Below are 17,357 nucleotides of genomic sequence, written 5' to 3'. Positions count from 1 at the left end.
GGGGAGAGAATATATCACAAATTCAAATTATAATTAATTCATATTTTTAATTAATATTTACTTTTAAAAGAATATATGAAATTGATAAAATGGCTATCTTTCTCTATATTTCTATTTATTTATGATTAAGTAACAATATATATATATATCCGATATGTACAAGGAGCAAAATAAAGTACAAATCTAAGATTCCTCAAACTACACCTAACATTCTTATTTCTCCTATTCCAAATCTCTAATACTCCCCCTCAAGTTTGGCGCGTGGATGTCAATCACGCCAACTTACCGAGTAAGAATCGGAACCGTCCGTCCAAGGGCCTTTGTAAAAGACATCAGCCAACTGGAGTTTGTTGGTACGTAACTGTGACGATGTCGCCAGAGTTTTAGGGATCTCGTATGAATAGACAATCCAGTTCGATGTGGCTCGTTACTCTCATGAAAGACGGGATTATCGGCGATATGGAGTGCGGCCTGTATTATCAACAAAAGAGCTGCATAGGCTGAGCAATAATCGATTCCGAGAGACTGCAAAAGGCTACGCAACCATAATAGTTCACTGGTGCAGCTGCCATAGACATGTACTCCGCTTCTGCTGATGACCTAGACACAACGGTCTCTTCTTGGTCTCCACGAGATAGGACAACCACTAAGCATGACAAATATCCGGTGACGGAGCGCCGCGGATTGGGCAACCAGCCCAATCCGAGTCACAATAGGAGTCAATTGCAAGATGTTGGCACAATGAGTGTGACAACCTGAGCATCCTTAGCGTAGGGGCCGAGCACGATGTTGGACCCCTTGAGCACCCTCCCGCTCGCAGCAGCCGCGGCGGAGGCGGGGGCGGCGGCGCCGCCGAGGGGAAGGTCGACCTCCGGGGGAATGAAGAGCTTGTCGAAGGGGATCCGGATCGGTAAGGGATCGTCCTCGAGCGGCGCGGGGGTGGAATCTAGGGTTTCGAGAGAGGGGGAGGAGAGAGCGACGTGGGATTTGGTGGTGAGGAGGGAGAAGAGGCGGGGTTTGGTAGGGGGAAGGAGGAAGAAGAGGGAGGAGGGAGATGGGGAGGGGAGGGCGGAGAAGAAGAAGAAGAAGCGGGGGAGGATGCGGGGTTAGAGGAGCATCGCGGGGTAGTGGGGCTGAGGTGCTGCTTGACAGTAGAAGCGGATAAATCCTCCACGAGTAGAGCGTGCCTGCGCTGGGTTCCTGTAGGTTGCGGTTTCCTGTAGGGTGGGGATTGCCTGCGGAGTTGGGAAAGGGAGAGAATGAGGAAGATGAAGAGGCACAAAGGTTTGGAAGAGAGAGAGAAAGAGAGAGAAAAGGAGGAGTGGGTTACTCTGTTAATCAACATAAAGGAGTTTGCGTGTGTGTGTGTGGGTGGCCAAAAAATTCAGCGCGGTAAACCAAAAAAAAAAAGCGCTAAATCTGTACCAATAACGAAGGGATCAACCTCACATAAGACAGGTCAAAATTATAATGATCGTTAAAAATTCAGTTAATTTATCTCAACGCGCGCGAACCACTTATTTGTACGTTTTTAACAACCAAATTTGACTCCCATCATTAAAACATGGTTTATAAAATCACTAATTCTTGTAGTGTAAAATGGTATACTCTTGCTTCATGCTTAAGTATACACCCCCATGTTTATATGGTTAAGTTCTCTTGGGAAGCTTTTCTCAAAAGCGAAGAATAAGAACCAAATTAAGCTAGCTTTGACTATTGCTTCGTGCTCAAGTAGTACGCCTGTGTGTATATAGTTCAGTTCTCTTGTTGCTTAATTGCGGAGCTTTTCTCAAAGAGAAAAAATAAAAGCCAGAGCTATATATATCCAGGTGAGAAGAGAGAGAGAGAGAGAGAGAGAGAGAGAGATGGGCAATTCTGCGAGCTCTTCCCAGCTCCCGGCCGGAGCCGACGGCCGGCGTGGTGTCGCTCGGAGCAGTAAATCCGAAGAAGAAAACGATGCGGCTTCGTCGTCGGTGGCTGTCAGAGCGGCCGTGAAGGTCGGCACGGCGGTGGCCAGGGCTGTCCTGATGGTGTGCGGCGCCTGCAGCTCCGCAAATTCTCTGAGATCGGAGCATCCGATCGAGGATGATCGCCACCGCCGTGACATGCTCGGCACGGCCGGCACGATAGGAGTGGAAGAAATATTTGGTGGTGGACGAAAAGACATAGCAGCTTTGACTGTTGCTGAGGATCGTTTCTATCAGCTTGGTAATATTTCATGACAGCACCGAATTTTTCCAATTCGGCAGTTCGATCTATGATTTCTCATTCATGGACGTTGATAAGATCCTTCCATTTAGCAGCACCTTAGGATGGCATAGCCTTAACGTTAATGGCGAGGTTCAAACGAGGAAAAACTTACGGTGGATACCCAGGCACCGTGTAATACGCTTTGCATTAAAAAATAATAATAATATATTTCAAAAATAAAAAATGCTATCCGTGAATTTGGATTAATTATTTAATTTTTTATAATTATAATAACCTAATTTGATTGAAAATTAGTAAAAATTATATGAAAATATACCTGATTGAACATAATATCCTTATTGATTTTTAAAAATTTCTTCAAATATTCCAAATATATCCTAGTTTACTGATTTGGAGTTTAGACGAATATTTTTGGTAATTTTAGAATAAATTTAAAAATTTTAATAGTAATCAGGAATAAATAAGCAAAATTTTCTTTTATTTATTTTATCTTTAAATTTAAATTAATTTAAAATTTTAAATTGTGTAGGAGAACCTATAAGCATACTTTTTATATAAATATATTTAAAGAATAGAAGATAATTTTGCCAAATAGCTAGCTGAGTTATTGACACGTGATAATTTTATTTAAGACAATTAGTATTTTTTTATAACTAAAAAAGCAAAAAAAAAAAAGAAAAAAAGAAACATGAGAGAGATTTGGGTAAGGACTCATATAGTGATATTTAATATATAATCTTATCTAATTTTATTTAAAATTATCTTTATAAAAATTAAGATTGAAATTTTTTATGATTTTCTTACAAATTTGTATAAATTAGATTTTTTTTTTTTTTTTTTGACGATTAATATAATTAAATATAATCTAAAACATAATTTCTTAACATCATTTATTTAATATTTAAATGGGTTAAAAATAATAATTAAGCAGTCTATATAGGATGTTTTTTTTTTTTTTGTTGGCCCTGTTTCCATACATAGCTAAAAAATGAGCTAAAAAATGCTATAGAGTTTATTGAATTCAGTAATTTCATGAAATCCTATAAAAATTCATATGCTATTTTATTTGCAGAATTCCACAATATTTTTGTCAAATTTGATAAAATTATTATTGAAAATATAAAATTTTCAAATAAACAGAGACCAAAATTATAAAGTAAACTAAATCAAATTGAACTATACTTAAACTCTATTTTATTTGTAATCAAAATATTACTAATCAAAATAGTAATTAAAATTAACAAATATAAATCAAAATCGAAGTGAATTAAAAATACACTCAATTTAATTAGTAATAAGTACTAATTAAAAATTAATAAATAGAGGTCAAAATACTAATCAAAATTTAAATGATATATATACTCTATTATATTATCAATAAAAAGTAACAAGCAGAAATTAAAATAAACAAAATTAATAAGGACACAAATTAATAAAAAAATTAATAAATATTGTTCAATAATAAAATTAATTAGTTCAATTTGAGCAGGTGGCGAGGGGCGTGGCATAGGTGGGGGATACAGTAGGGGCAGCGGAGGTGACGATATTGGCGACACAACAGAAGAGGATGGCATAGGAGGAGGAGTCGGCGGCAGCAGTCGAGATAGCGGCATGACGGAGTGGGATGGCATAGAAAAAGAAGGGGGTGGCATAGAAAAAGAAGGGGATGGCATAGAAAATAGAGGATTTTTTTTTTCAGGTTTGGTTGATTAGATTTTAAGTACTATATTTTAATTTTTAGTGTGCTTTATTTTTTATTATTTTTTTAAAAAAAAAAACCTGAACTCATCATACTCTATTTTATAGTACCGCATCCAAGCAAGGCCTTAATAGTGTAAAATAATTCAAATCAATTGAAATCTTAAAAATATCCTCTTAACTATTTAGAACGAAAACTTTTAAAAAAAGAATAATACATTCAAATTTTAAAGTGTAAGAATTATTAAATGATTCAAATTAAATAAATTAAAGAATTACTTAACAAAATTAAATTTTCTAAAGATTAGATAGTTGGACTAAAATGGATCATAGTCCAGATCATTTCCATACATTTTTGTCGTTATTATTTTAGAATGATATAATTGAGTTTTATTTTGGCAGTGAAAAATTACCAGAAGAGTGCTCCAAGAATCATAACATTCATGACTTATAATGTTTGGAAACAAGAAGGGAAGAATTTGCAAGAAAGGATAAAAAAAATTGGCAGTCTTGTAGAAAAGCATTCCCCGGATGTAATTTTCTTTCAGGTATGTAGAACTTTTCCATATGAAATTTGAGCAATGCTAAAAATACACTCATCTTAGGGTGGAGAGTTTTTCATTAGTCATATTGATGTTACTAGTAAAAATCATTCTATCTTACATGAATGAAGTGTACACTATACATCCCTTTTGCAGACGTACAAGTAATTTTTTTCTTGAAAGAGCAATACTATCTATACACCCTAGGTTAGTGTGTGAACTTTACACTCTAGTCTTATATAGTGTATATGTTCTTATTTGTCATATTACATATTTTTAAATAGTAAGAAGTTTTTGAAATTTTCCAAACCCTGAAATCGAAGGATTATAACATATACTCCCTATAATAATGTGCACAAATACCATTTTCCTTTCCTAATTGGTCCTTCGGAAAGGCATTATGGAAGCAATATATATATCCTTCACAAGTGTATAGCTGAGTTTCAAATTTTTAGAAGGTACATGCACAGATAGGTCTACTTTTGAGTGGCACAATTGAAATTAATCCTCAAAAGTGAAACCAGGAAAAATCAATTTCCAATATATAGGGCCCTTGGATAAGGAGGGTTTAGGCATTAGTGATGTTAACAGTACAGATCCAACGGCTCAAAAGATGGAAGTAGCTACTTCGAGAAGCATTCTACCTCACTCTTATATAGAAGTGAGTTGAAATGTTTTTGAAAGTATGCTAATTTTAATTTTTGGACGCTTGGATTACTAGGAAGTAGGAATTAGTGGTGGTAATAGTGTGGATTAAGGGGTTGTTTGGCCTTAATTCTGAAAAAATAGTTTATGTAGAATTGATATTTATTTGTATAATTATTTTGGTTAAAAGCTATAGACCATTTGGCTGAGCCTAGCATAAAAATTAATTTTCTAAAATAATTTTATAAGCTGTTTGGCAAAAAAAATTTACTATTTGCAAATAATAATTTTTTTGCTAAATTTTTAGAAGTTGTGTCACGCCCCGGATTACTCATTTCTCCGGACACGCGAACAGACTCGCCGTATACAAAGAAAATTCTCCTGTATACGAAGCGATAGTTGTACTTGTAAACATACAATACTACACTAGTAGTATAGAGCTGCTAAAAGGAAAAGCATATATAAATAACATCGGTTCAGTACATACATAATATCCTAGTACAAAAACACTCGCTCCAGTGAGGAACTAGCATAACTATGTAAATAACCAAAAACTACAACTACCTGTAGCTGGTACTCCTCTAACTCAGCAACTCATAAGGAAGGGCTCTAACTCGTAACACCCTTTCCACGATCAGAATCAGTAATAGCAGCAGCCGCAACCGAAGGTCCGCAAAAGATCCAAAACTGGGCGTGAGAACTACTGCAAAAAGAAGTAGTCCTCAGTGGGTACCGCTATCGACCTCCACGGCTCACCCACTAAGTCTACAGATGATATGCTCAATGATAGTAAAGAACTGGAAACAATCTACAACTATATGCACTATGCTATCATGATCCAACACTAACTATCTGTAGAATAAGGCAAGCTCTGACCCAATCTCACTAGAGACTGTGAATACACCCGTTCCACCTGTCGAAACTACATCGAACACCACCCCGAGGGCTGCCGGTGGAGAGCAAGTCCAAATCGGACAACAACAACATCAACGCAAAGCAAAAAGGCAAACTCCGAAGCGGCACTCGTGGGCGTGACCCAACCGAGTATGCAAGCGTGTCTCTGCCGAGCTCAATCAAGCTCTCACAGACTGTAATCAATGCAAATGGGTCTAACTGGTCTAACAACCAAAGCTCACGTGCCCTTGGAACAATCTGAGACAAAATACAGAAATCTGGGTCCACCGCCAGCCGCGACGACACCCGACAGTCCAAAACTGTGTACATAAAACTGTAAAATAATCTCGGCATCCCAGCACGAGCGTAAACTCATCCTTCACTAATCTGGGTATCCCCGTGCACAAACAGCAGTGATACAAACTAATATCAGCTCCTAAAGCTAAATCCGGTAACTTTCAGAAAGTGACAGTGTAGGATCTAATATGTTTCTCCTAAGTCAATTCCAAGTTCAACAAGTGTAAAATAAAATTACTAGCTTAACTACAAATTCAGATTTTATAGCCTAATCTATAATTTCCATGAATTCGAGTACTAGTAGGATAAACCAATAACCAATAAACATATGTTGACGTTGATAGGACTTAGAAGAAAATCCGGCGATTTCGATAAACTTCAGCCCACATTGAAAAGCTCGTCCAACAACGGTGATAAGTCAAAAGAAGGGAATCCACGCGCTCGCCCGGCCTCCCAATGATGCAACCGCGATGCCCGCGCGCTCGAACGACCCTCCGAATCGAGTTGACAACCTCCCGAGCTCGAGCCGCAACCTTTACAACATACGAGTCCACCAGCTAGAGAGACAGAGGGAAAGAAGAAGAAGAATCGGCTTAGACTCTCTCTCTGTGAATAAATAGGTTGGGAGTAACATTGGGTTGATCGACACATCAAATGACCAAAAGGCCCCTAACCAATTCAAAAATCCAGCTGGAGTACCGGTACCCAATTTGGTTACCGGTACTCGGCCTCTCAACCCGCAAGCTCGCACACAGGGTACCGGTACCAGCCCAATGCAGTACTGGTACCCGAGCTCGATATTGGTACTCAGCATCAGATTGGCGCAACCCGAGAGCATACTGTTCTTTAATTCCACTGGGGTACCGGTACTCCTCTCCCTGGTACTGGTACTCAACACTGAACTCTTGCTCTTTACAGATTTCAGTGTCAGAACTCCACTCTCGCCTCGTGTTGAGTTCGTTTTGCGTTTATTTCGCCCAAAACGACTCCGACTTGTCCCGACACTCTCCAGATATGTCGGCAAGTCTCAGATGTTGAATTCACACGGGCAACCGAACACTAGGGACACTACAAGTTGAATTCCAAATTTCAATTTGACTTTAAAATATAAAAGTTTTATATTTAAAATCATAAGAAGAATTTAAAATTTAAAATTTAAAATAAAAATTAAACTTTTATATTTTAAATTTCATAATTCAAAATTTACCTTAAACTTGAAATATGAAATTCAAAATTTTGAAATTTAAAATTTGAAATTTATGTTTTAAAATTTAAATTTTAAATTTTAAAATTTAAAATTTTAAATATATAAATGAAATTTAAAATTTAAAATTCAAAACTTTAAATTTGATATTTTAAATTTAAAATCTTAAGTTCAAAATTAGAGTTAGATTTTAAGAAGCAGGTTTTAGTTTATTCTAATTTTGGGCCTCTAAAATCAGAAAATTAATTCTAAGAATGAGAATCAAATTTTGAAAAATAGGTTACCAAATGCTTTGCTAAAGAAAAAATCACTTTTGGATTTAAAATCAATTTTCATAATCTAGACAAAACAGCCCCTAAAAGTAGCTACCCACACATACCTATAAGAGAGAGAGAGTCCGCTTTGGGTGCTTCTAGAAATACCAAGATGTTAGTGCTATAGTTCCTTTGGCTATTGGATTAACCCTAGCAACTTTTGGATCATGCACAAATAGTGGGCTCCATAAATAACCACCATTGTTGACTTTTGATCTATTAGCCAAAAGGGAATATCCAAGGGCTAAAAAATTATAAGCACCAAAGCCTTGTGCTTTTTGAAGCTTTGGACCTATGCTACTTCTAACTTTTTTGGGATCACTAAGGGCTCCAAAGTTGAAAGCAGCCAACTTAAATATTTATATATGAGTTGGAGTGCTTTTAGTAGTGAGGCCTCAGTGCTTCCAAACTATTTTTGATGCTGAAAATTTAAAATCATGGATCTGCGCTGTTAGACTTGATTTAGAGTGTTTAAATTATCTAAAAATAAATTTTGTGAATTTTTTATATCATATATTTAATTATTGAGAGGGGGTAAAATTAAAAGCTGAAAATAAAAATCTCACAAAAAGTGATTAGCATTAAAACGATAGATCAGAGATATTGATCTTGTTATATATAATATAAAAAAAAATTAAAATTTCACTTGATTTTAAAATTTCTACAACATTAAACTTACAAATGACTCACATCAACAAGTACTATTGTTGATTTTGAACCATCTCAATCACTAGGTAAATGATATCAATGTCATGCCCTAACGTGAAAGCTTAACGAGGTATACGAATAGGCCTATCACACAGACAGTGTTTTCTCTATATATGCACGACATCAAAGTACAAAACATCTAAGAAGAATAACACAAATCCAGGAGTTCTGACATTTTTCTAAAAATAGTTGGGTGTTTAAGAAAAATGAGGTTTCATTACAATCCATTGAAATAAATATGAGTTCAATTACATTTTTCTCTTCCTAAATAAAAATTCAAAATAAAAAAGTTACAAGATTTTTTTTTACAAAATCTCCACAACATGTATCTAATGGCTGCAAAGCTATCTAGTACATCCTCATATTGCATCTCATTCCATCTTGCTCAAATATTGCATCTCATTCCACCTTGCTCAACTTACCTAAAAAACAATCCACAATGAGGAGTGAGAAACTAAACAGTTTTTCAATTGGTATAGCAAGCTGATTGGAGTGAGTTGCAGTAACCGGTTCACTGAACTACAACAATATTGGGAGCTGAAATAAAAATGTACGCGGCTAGTAACAGCTAACTATACAATCTATGCCAAAGTGAGGTGTAGCAACATGAATGTAATGAAGCATAGTTATGCATCAGTAGAACTATCAATTCCTCAATCTTGACCTATCCCTTATCCTGACCATTCAGTCTCAGGCCTCTGGCTTTAACTATTTAGTTATGAGTCATTGTCGAATACCCTATTCAATCATGGCCAGCTCATACTTAGTGGCACTAGTTACTCATTCCTAGGCCTTTGATTGAATCATGATGACTTTTTCGGAAGAGCTCACCCTACCATGAAGTTGATCAAACCATCCTAGTAGCGATGGGACAGTATAAGATCTTTGGCAAGTCATTACACTCTATGATCAAGTGACAGTAGCAGCTAGAGTATATTGTATCATGATAATGGCCAACACCAACGGCCGCGCACGACATTAAGCACACTACTACTACTATGTGTCTAATATGTCATCATGATGTCAATTTGTGTACTCTCTATGTTATGTCTCCATCGCTGACAGCAATAAGGGAGCTCGGACCTAAGCAACAGCAATAACTTTCTTCGAAGCATCATGCTAGTTTGACTCTAACAATCGTTTCTGATCGTGCCTAAAGTGAGCACGGTCCTATGGGGGTGCTGGGGAGTGTCATGCTCAATAGAAAATGGCCAGGGCGACATCGGAATCAAAAGTGTCGACCAGAGAGAGCTTGTGGTCTGGTAGAGAGCAGCAGCGATGATTTTGACTAGATCCGGTCAGTGGTTGCTACTCCATTCATCAAGTTATAAGGATGGGTCAAGAGAAAGTCAATGATGATAGTTCTCGGCCTAAGGAAAAAGTCAAATAAAGGATTTGGCATGCGCGAGCCTTTAGTGGTCCAATTTGGAGCTACGAGTTGCTGGAGCCAGTTTGAGCTACTTCTCTAGCTGGGGATCACCAGAAAAGGTAGTGACAAGGAGAAAATGCGGCCAAGGTGCATCAGATCTAAAGCAACCAAGTAGAGAGGAAAAAAGGTGGATTCTTTTGGCAGAGATCAACCCAAGGATGAGATCCTTGCGTACTTTAGGCTAGCTGGAGAGTTGGTAGGGTACGATAACTGACGGTGTTGTTGGCTGTATGGTTGGTCAATGTTTGCGAAAGAGGACTATGGCACTGGTGTAGAGGAAGAAAGAAAAAGGGTGAGACAACTAGCCCTGTTTCCAATTCATCGACATTTCTATACTTTGGTGTCGAAATGCCCAATAGTCCCCGACTTCTACAAAAATACCTTCCCTTCAGATGCAACAACCTCCAAATCAAACCATCGCATGTGCTCTTATAGTAGAGCATGGCTAGTGATCAACATTGCGAGGTTCTCTATGGACTTCCAACTTAAAGTGTCTGCCACTATATTTGCCTTCCCAGCTGATACAAAATGGTGACACTCCTTTAGTAGTTCCAACCACCGATACTACTTTAGATTTAATTTCTTTTGAATGAATAAGTACTTGAGATTTTTATGGTCCGTATAAATCTCATAATCTTGCCATAAAAGTAATGTCGCCATAACTTCAAGGCGAAGATCACCACGACCAACCCTAGGTCATGGGTAGAGTAATTCTTTTCATAGTTCTTTACTTATGGGGAGGCATAAACTATCACCTACTCCTACATTAAGACATACATAAGACCATTTTGGGATGCATCACTGTACACCATGAATCCCATTTTTGTCGTGGGTAAGGCAAGAATTGGAGCTGATGTCAATTTATTTTTCAACAATTGTAAGCTTTGGTTGCACTCGTCACTCCAAACAAACTTGGTTCCCTTATGTGTAATGCACATAAGTAGACTGGTAATTTTTGAAAACCCCTCAACAAACTTCCTATAGTAGTCTGCTAATTCAATAAAGCTTCGGAGGTTGGTAATATTTGTAACTAGGGCTAATCCTTGATTATCTCCACTCTCTTATAGTCCAACGAGATCCCAACTTCAGAAATTACATGTTCCATGAATACAATTTTTGGAGCCAAAATTCGCACTTCTTTAATTTTGCAAATAGCTTTTGCCCTTGAAGAACTTGCAAAACCTCTCTAAAATGTTCTTCGTGCTCATTGTCACTTCGGGAGTAAACCAACATGTCGTCAATAAAAATCACAACAAACCAATCTAGGAAAGGTTTGAAGACGCAATTCATAAAATCCATAAAGACCGTCGGGGCATTAATGAGCCCACACAGTATTATGGTAAATTCATAATGCCCGTAATACGTCCTAAAAGCCGCCTTATGCATATCCTTCGGCTTAATCTTTAGTTTATGATATCCTGACTAAAGGTCAATTTTTGAATACACTCAAGACTTCTGAAGTTAATCGAATAGATTATCAATGCACGGTAGTAGTTACTTGTTTTTTATTGTAACATTGTTGAGTTCCTTATTATCCACACACAGCCGCAAGGACCTATTCTTTTTCTTTACAAATAGCATTAGGGTTCCCCACGAAAATACACTATGCTTGATAAAGCCCTTTTCTAGCAAATCTTGCAATTAAGCCTTAAACTTTCTCAACTCTGTCGGTGCTATACGATAAGGCATCTTGGAATCGGCACTATCTCGGAAATCAAATCTACTACGAACTCAATCTCCCGATCCAGTGACATTCCTGGTAGCTCCTTTGGAAGCACATCCAAAAAATCTCGGGATATAGGAATGCCCTCAAGTACCAGAGACTTTGCTCGATCCTCCACAACTGTGGTTTAAGTAAGCCACGTATCACCCATTGATCAACTTCTTGGCTCGAGATGTGGAGATCGTTATAGTGAAAAGTGGGCTCCTACAACCCCGGTGGATAAACTCCTTCTGTCCTAGTTCTTGAAAGGTGATAACTCGACTCTCGCAATCAATAATAGCATAATACCTCGAGAGGCAGTTCATCTAACACAATATCAAAGCCTTCTATCCGTCTCAATACCAAGAAGTTCACTAGCATAATCCAGTCGCCTACCCGCACCGAAGAGGCGAGGCAATAGTCGATGACGTAAAATGTGTGGTCCAGAACCTGAACCTACTTAGTATTTGTGGCCTCTACAATGTTAATGCCATGAATAGTAGCAAATGCTCTGCTTATGAATGAAGGCGATGCACCCGTGTCGAACAATGATCTATATCTTACATTATTTAGTAAAACAGTACTTACTACGATATTCTCGGCTGCTAGTTGATCCTCTACCTAAGTGGCAAATACCTACCCACTGCCTGTCGAATCCCCTCTGTATCAAGACATAGAGAGACACGTGCTCGAGAGAGCAACAAATAGTGCCCCTGAAGCTTGCCTCATAATGGATTGAACTTAAGATATGGACAAGGTCGGTGACACACCCTCTACAGCAGTCGACCGCCCACCTAACCACGTTTGTAGCATTTCCCCTCCCTCTGCTCGCACTATTGCGCTCCTCACATATCGCGCACCGGATTAGGGACCAAGAAGCACAGGCCCCATGAGACTGTGACTGCAGGCAAGGGTTCTTGGGAGACCGCTTGGAGCTTGATTAGCCAATAGAACCGCTCGAGAATCGCATCTTCTTCTTTTCCTTGCTTTTCTCAAGGGCCTCACGCTCTTGGGACACCACGACCTCACCTCTCTTTGCTAGTTGGGCGATCCACAATTGCGCAAAAATTCTGTAGGTTGAGGGTTGGATCTTTGCATAGATCCTCAGTTGGAGAACCCGCTCGAAACACCAAGCCTTATAAGGCTTATCCCGCACTACGAACTAGATGCAACTCACAATACGGGAGAACTCCTATTCATACTCCTGCACATGTGGTTCCTCTAGCGGAGAGTCTTGAAATCTCCTCCATCTGTTGTTTCACGCGGTTGGGAAAGCAGAATGCTTCCTCTTCTTCGTCTTCCACCATCGATGGGCTATCTTGTCTAAATAGTAGATGGCCAAATGGACTTTATCGTGGTCCAGGATAAAAAGGTCCTATATAACTTTTCCACAGTGTCGACCCAAGGTTCGCCCATCGATGGTTCCTTACACTTACTGTTGAAGATCGATAGGTTAAACATTTGAAAGTTAGCGAGGCTCTCTCGAGTTCACTCGTACTCCACCTGTTGAGTCATGTGTGCCACGGCGAAGGTGTCAGAATCCGTCCTGAGGAGCACCTTCCTCGTCGCTCTCGATGATGTGGGTCGTGTCAAGACGGGCACAGTTGCCATGATGATGTCCTCCGTAGCATTCCGCTAGGAGGCGATGGGTAGGTTCTTGCGCCACCTGTACAGCTCCCTCTCATTGCGCTATAATGTCATGGAGCTTCTTGATTTGCTCCTTCTAGTGTCGGGAGGTCTCAACTTGCCTCTCGACCACACCAATCAGTAAGGCCATTTGGTCGCGCAGTTCCCGCACCTCACTCGACCGTAAGCACTTAGGTGCATTGGGTCCTATTGACAGGGACTTGCAACACCACAACATCAACAATAATTTAATCCAAATCTTTCACTTAGACCCTATAATGTCACATAAGAGAATGGAATGGACCTAATTAAGTGAAAGTTTTTTGGGGACACCCTCTATCATTCACGTTGCCAGCTGCTAATGTGATTATCCAAAGAATGAAATAAATATTTTCTTTGATCGATCTCCGACATTATATTTGGAAACACTACAAGACCCAATTATTTACTTTCGACTAAGTACACGCTCACTCACGTCCCTAAGTTTCGATGGTCATCTTAAGACTTAAAGTTTACTAAAACTACCTAGAAATATTTTTCTAGGCTCTTATACCACTTTTATCTGTCATGTATCGAGTCTAAACAATTGGACCCGCTCGGGCACGTGCAACAGACCCGCCGAACAGGCAAGATTTTTCCCACCCACATAATATGAAAATTTCGATTCTTTTACACCGTTAAACAAAAAAGCATTCCATATCGACAGTAAAAAATTATCAATTTTGAGATCTTTTGATCATAAGGTAAATGATGTCAAAAAATTATAAAATTTTATTTGTAAAAGTTTCAAATACTCTAAATTATGTTTAACTGTAAGGATCGTATACATATATCTACACACACATACATGGTCACCTTCGTACTCATAAGTCGTTTTTGATAATAGAGCTTCCGAATCAACGATCCTTATCCTCAAATATAATCTAGAGCATTAAATATTTTAGAAACTGATTCATGATTTTTTGACATATATACTTTACAATCAAATGACCTCAAAATTGACATTTTTAACCATTGGTGTTGAGCTTTTTTGAGTTATATAACGATATAGAAGTATTGAAGTTGATTGAATTTTTAATAGAAAATTCTATTCACTATATAGATCAAGATCAATAACTTTGATCTTGAATTTAAAAAGCCTATCCTTTATTTTTAGGAGATCTTTCGATTTTGATAGTTCATTTTATACCCACTTAATGCACTTTATTATAAATTCAAAAAATTACGAAATTCGATATCTAGATACTTCAAATATTGAGATCTTATTTAACAGTATAGATAGTCAATTTGAAAACTCCATCATCAAAAACGACTTATAAATACGAAAGCTTGTATACTGAAGAGTATAGTCGCCCTATTCCCTCTCTATCTCTCTCTATCTATATATATAAGAGAGAGAGAAAAAGAGAGAGAGAGAGAGAGAGAGAGAGAGAGAGAGAGAGAGAGATAGATAGTTAGAATACTATCGGTAGCACGGAGGGCTCTGTGCTACCATGTTGTTTTCAATGATAGGACATTCGAATCAACAATTATCTCTCTTAGACATGATCTACACTATTAGTATATTTATAAATCAATTTTTATGATTATTCAACATTATTTACCTTTGAAACAAATAGTCTCAAACTAAATAGCTGAAAATAAAAAACTCATCAAAATAATAATAGAATATTTAACTTTCAGATTAGATGTACTAATCTTGCTCTAAATAGTGAAAAAAATTCTATCAAAATTTCACTGGATTTAGATTCTTCTACACTATTCAACTTAAAAATGTATCACATCAGTCGCTCAAATTATCAGTTTTGAGACTTTTCGATCACTCGTTAAATGATGTCGATAAAATATAAAGTTAGTTTTTAAATACTTCTATTAGCATAGATCATGTTTGATGGAGCTTATCATCAATTTGAATGTCCTATCATCGAAAATAGCTCGGTAGCACGGAGGCCTCCATACTATCAATAGTATGCAACATGGACTATATAAATAGAGAGAGAGTCTGACTATAGTGCTTCTAATAGCACCACGCACTTGGTGCTACAAAGTTTTCCACTGTTCGATTCCCCCTTTGTCTATTTCCTTCTGTTAGATCATACTATTCAATCAACCATCCACTCAACCCTAGGGAACCACTATCATTCTAACCACACATCCCTTCATCCAAGGGCCAAAAACCTAATAGCACCAATGACTTGTCCTATTAAAAGCATTCCAGTCTAATTCTATATATAAATATAGTCCGGTTACAATGCTATCAATAGCACCAAGTATTTGGTGCTACTAAACGTGGTTAGATCTACCTTTTTGACCAGTTCCACCCTTTAGATTATACTATTTCACTAACCAACCACTAAACCCTAAGACTCCGTTTGGTTGGGCGTTAAGGGGTGGAATAACCCCTTAACCCCTATTTTATCCCCCAAACACTTCTAAAAATGGGTGGGGTTAGCTAACCCCACCTCAAATGGGTTATCCCGGGTTAGCTAACCCCACCTAACCTCACCAAACCCCAACCAAACACTATTTTCTATTCATAATAATTCAACCTACCCCAACCAAACACTATTTTTTACTATTCTGGACTAACTCCAATCCCCAACCAAACACAAAAATACTCTAACACCACCTTAACCCTAAACTTAACTCTATTCTTGGAATAACTAGTTTTTCATTAACCCCGAACCAAACGGTAGCTAAGGAATCACTATCATCCTAACCACACATCCCTTTATCCAAGGGTCGAAAACCTAATAGCACTAATNAGAGAGAGAGAGAGAGAGAGAGAGAGAGAGACTAGCTGAGATGCTTCTAATAGCACCAAGCATTTGGTACTACCAACGTTTACACAATTAGATAATACCCTTTTGGCCATTTCTACCCTTTAGATCATGGTATTCTACTAACCACCACTAAACCCAAGTAGGTTTGTATTATCCTAATCCCACAATCCATTTGTTTTAAACCCAAACTTTCTCTGTTCGCTCGATGTACAAATTCTTAATCGACGGCAGTATCAGGGATTGTATTACTCCACAGATCTGGAAACTAAAAATTCCTGTTAAAATAAAGATTTTTGTTTGGTTACTCCTAAGAAAGAGAATTTTTACAATTGACAATATATTGAAAATGGGGTAGGATGGGGACCAACGATGCGTTTTATGTGAAGCCGAAGTGAAAACTAACGAACACCTATTTTCGACCTGTGTTTATACCAAAAATATTCTGTCTCGAATTATCTCTAATTTAGAATGCCCTCCAATGTCAACTTCGGCAAGAGATTTATAGGAGACATTCATGAATATGTCAAACAATTGAAAAGGAAAGCAACAACTTTGTAAGCTAACAGCCTCATGGTGGGTAATATGGCTAGAAAGGAATTGTATTATCTTTTAGGGAAAGAGAAGGAATATTTATTGTGTTCTTCAGGAGAGCGTAAACCTTTTAACGGACTGGGAGAAGAAAGGCGAAGGTTGACCTTAACTACAGGGAGGTGTTTAGTTGCTTTTTGCTAGAAAGTTTTTTCCTCTCTTCCCGGTGTTCTTTTTCTTTTCTTTTTGAGTGTGTGTGTGTGTGTCTCTTTCTCGCTCTTATTGAGGCCTTACCTGTCTCTATTTTCTGTAGTTAAATTTATTTTCTTATTGAATGAAGCAGGTAGCATGCTATCTTTTTCTCAAAAAAAAAAGAAGAAATTCTAAAGATAGAATATGTCAACAAAAATGTCTTGATTTCAATGATGAAAAAGGCCATGTGGTAATTTAGCTTTTTGTTATATATATAAGGCACACTACATGTTTATCTAATACAATATAGCAGATGTTTGTTACAATGAACCTTTTAACTCTATCTTGATTTCCACGTTATGTCAATCCATTGTGTAATACTCCCTTCAATAAGCCTTCATTTTTTCCTCCTACACTTCATTAGGAACTTCGCTAGCATCATATCCTAATGAGGGGACAAATGGTTTTGGGGGCATTTCCAAGTCCTGCAAACTCCCCATCAGCATCTGCACCGTCCTCGACATGGTCGGGCGATTCACCGGATTCCATTGTACGCACCATAATGCAACAATCGCGAGTTTCTT

General features: G+C 37.8%; 2 protein-coding genes across 4 annotated transcripts in view; one reads left to right on the top strand and one right to left on the bottom strand.

Annotated features, from left to right (window-relative positions):
* LOC109708776 (GTP-binding protein At2g22870-like) overlaps positions 1 to 1,103 on the bottom strand; it is a gene marked incomplete at its 5' end in the record, with an annotated part of 8,913 nt that extends 7,810 nt beyond the window's left edge. Inside the window, one exon of the mRNA XM_020230597.1 lies at positions 756 to 1,103. Coding sequence (XP_020086186.1) covers positions 756 to 1,103 — 348 coding nt within the window. The remainder of the gene's footprint in view (positions 1 to 755) is intronic.
* Positions 1,694 to 17,357, top strand: part of LOC109708656 (tyrosyl-DNA phosphodiesterase 2-like) — a 25,453-nt gene continuing 9,789 nt past the window's right edge. For 2 of the 3 annotated variants that reach the window (XM_020230471.1, XM_020230470.1), the window contains exons 1-3: positions 1,694 to 2,208; positions 3,701 to 3,910; positions 4,312 to 4,457. In XM_020230471.1, the coding sequence (XP_020086060.1) occupies positions 1,866 to 2,208; positions 3,701 to 3,910; positions 4,312 to 4,457 (699 nt within the window). In that variant the 5' untranslated portion in view covers positions 1,694 to 1,865. The remainder of the gene's footprint in view (positions 2,209 to 3,700; positions 3,911 to 4,311; positions 4,458 to 17,357) is intronic. The other variant, XM_020230472.1, reaches the window with a different exon arrangement.

Source organism: Ananas comosus, linkage group 4 (assembly GCF_001540865.1).
Source record: "Ananas comosus cultivar F153 linkage group 4, ASM154086v1, whole genome shotgun sequence".
Taxonomy (NCBI): Eukaryota; Viridiplantae; Streptophyta; class Magnoliopsida; order Poales; family Bromeliaceae; genus Ananas; species Ananas comosus.
The sequence above is the reverse complement of the archived record's forward strand: the minus strand, read 5'-3'. Positions and strand labels throughout refer to the sequence as shown.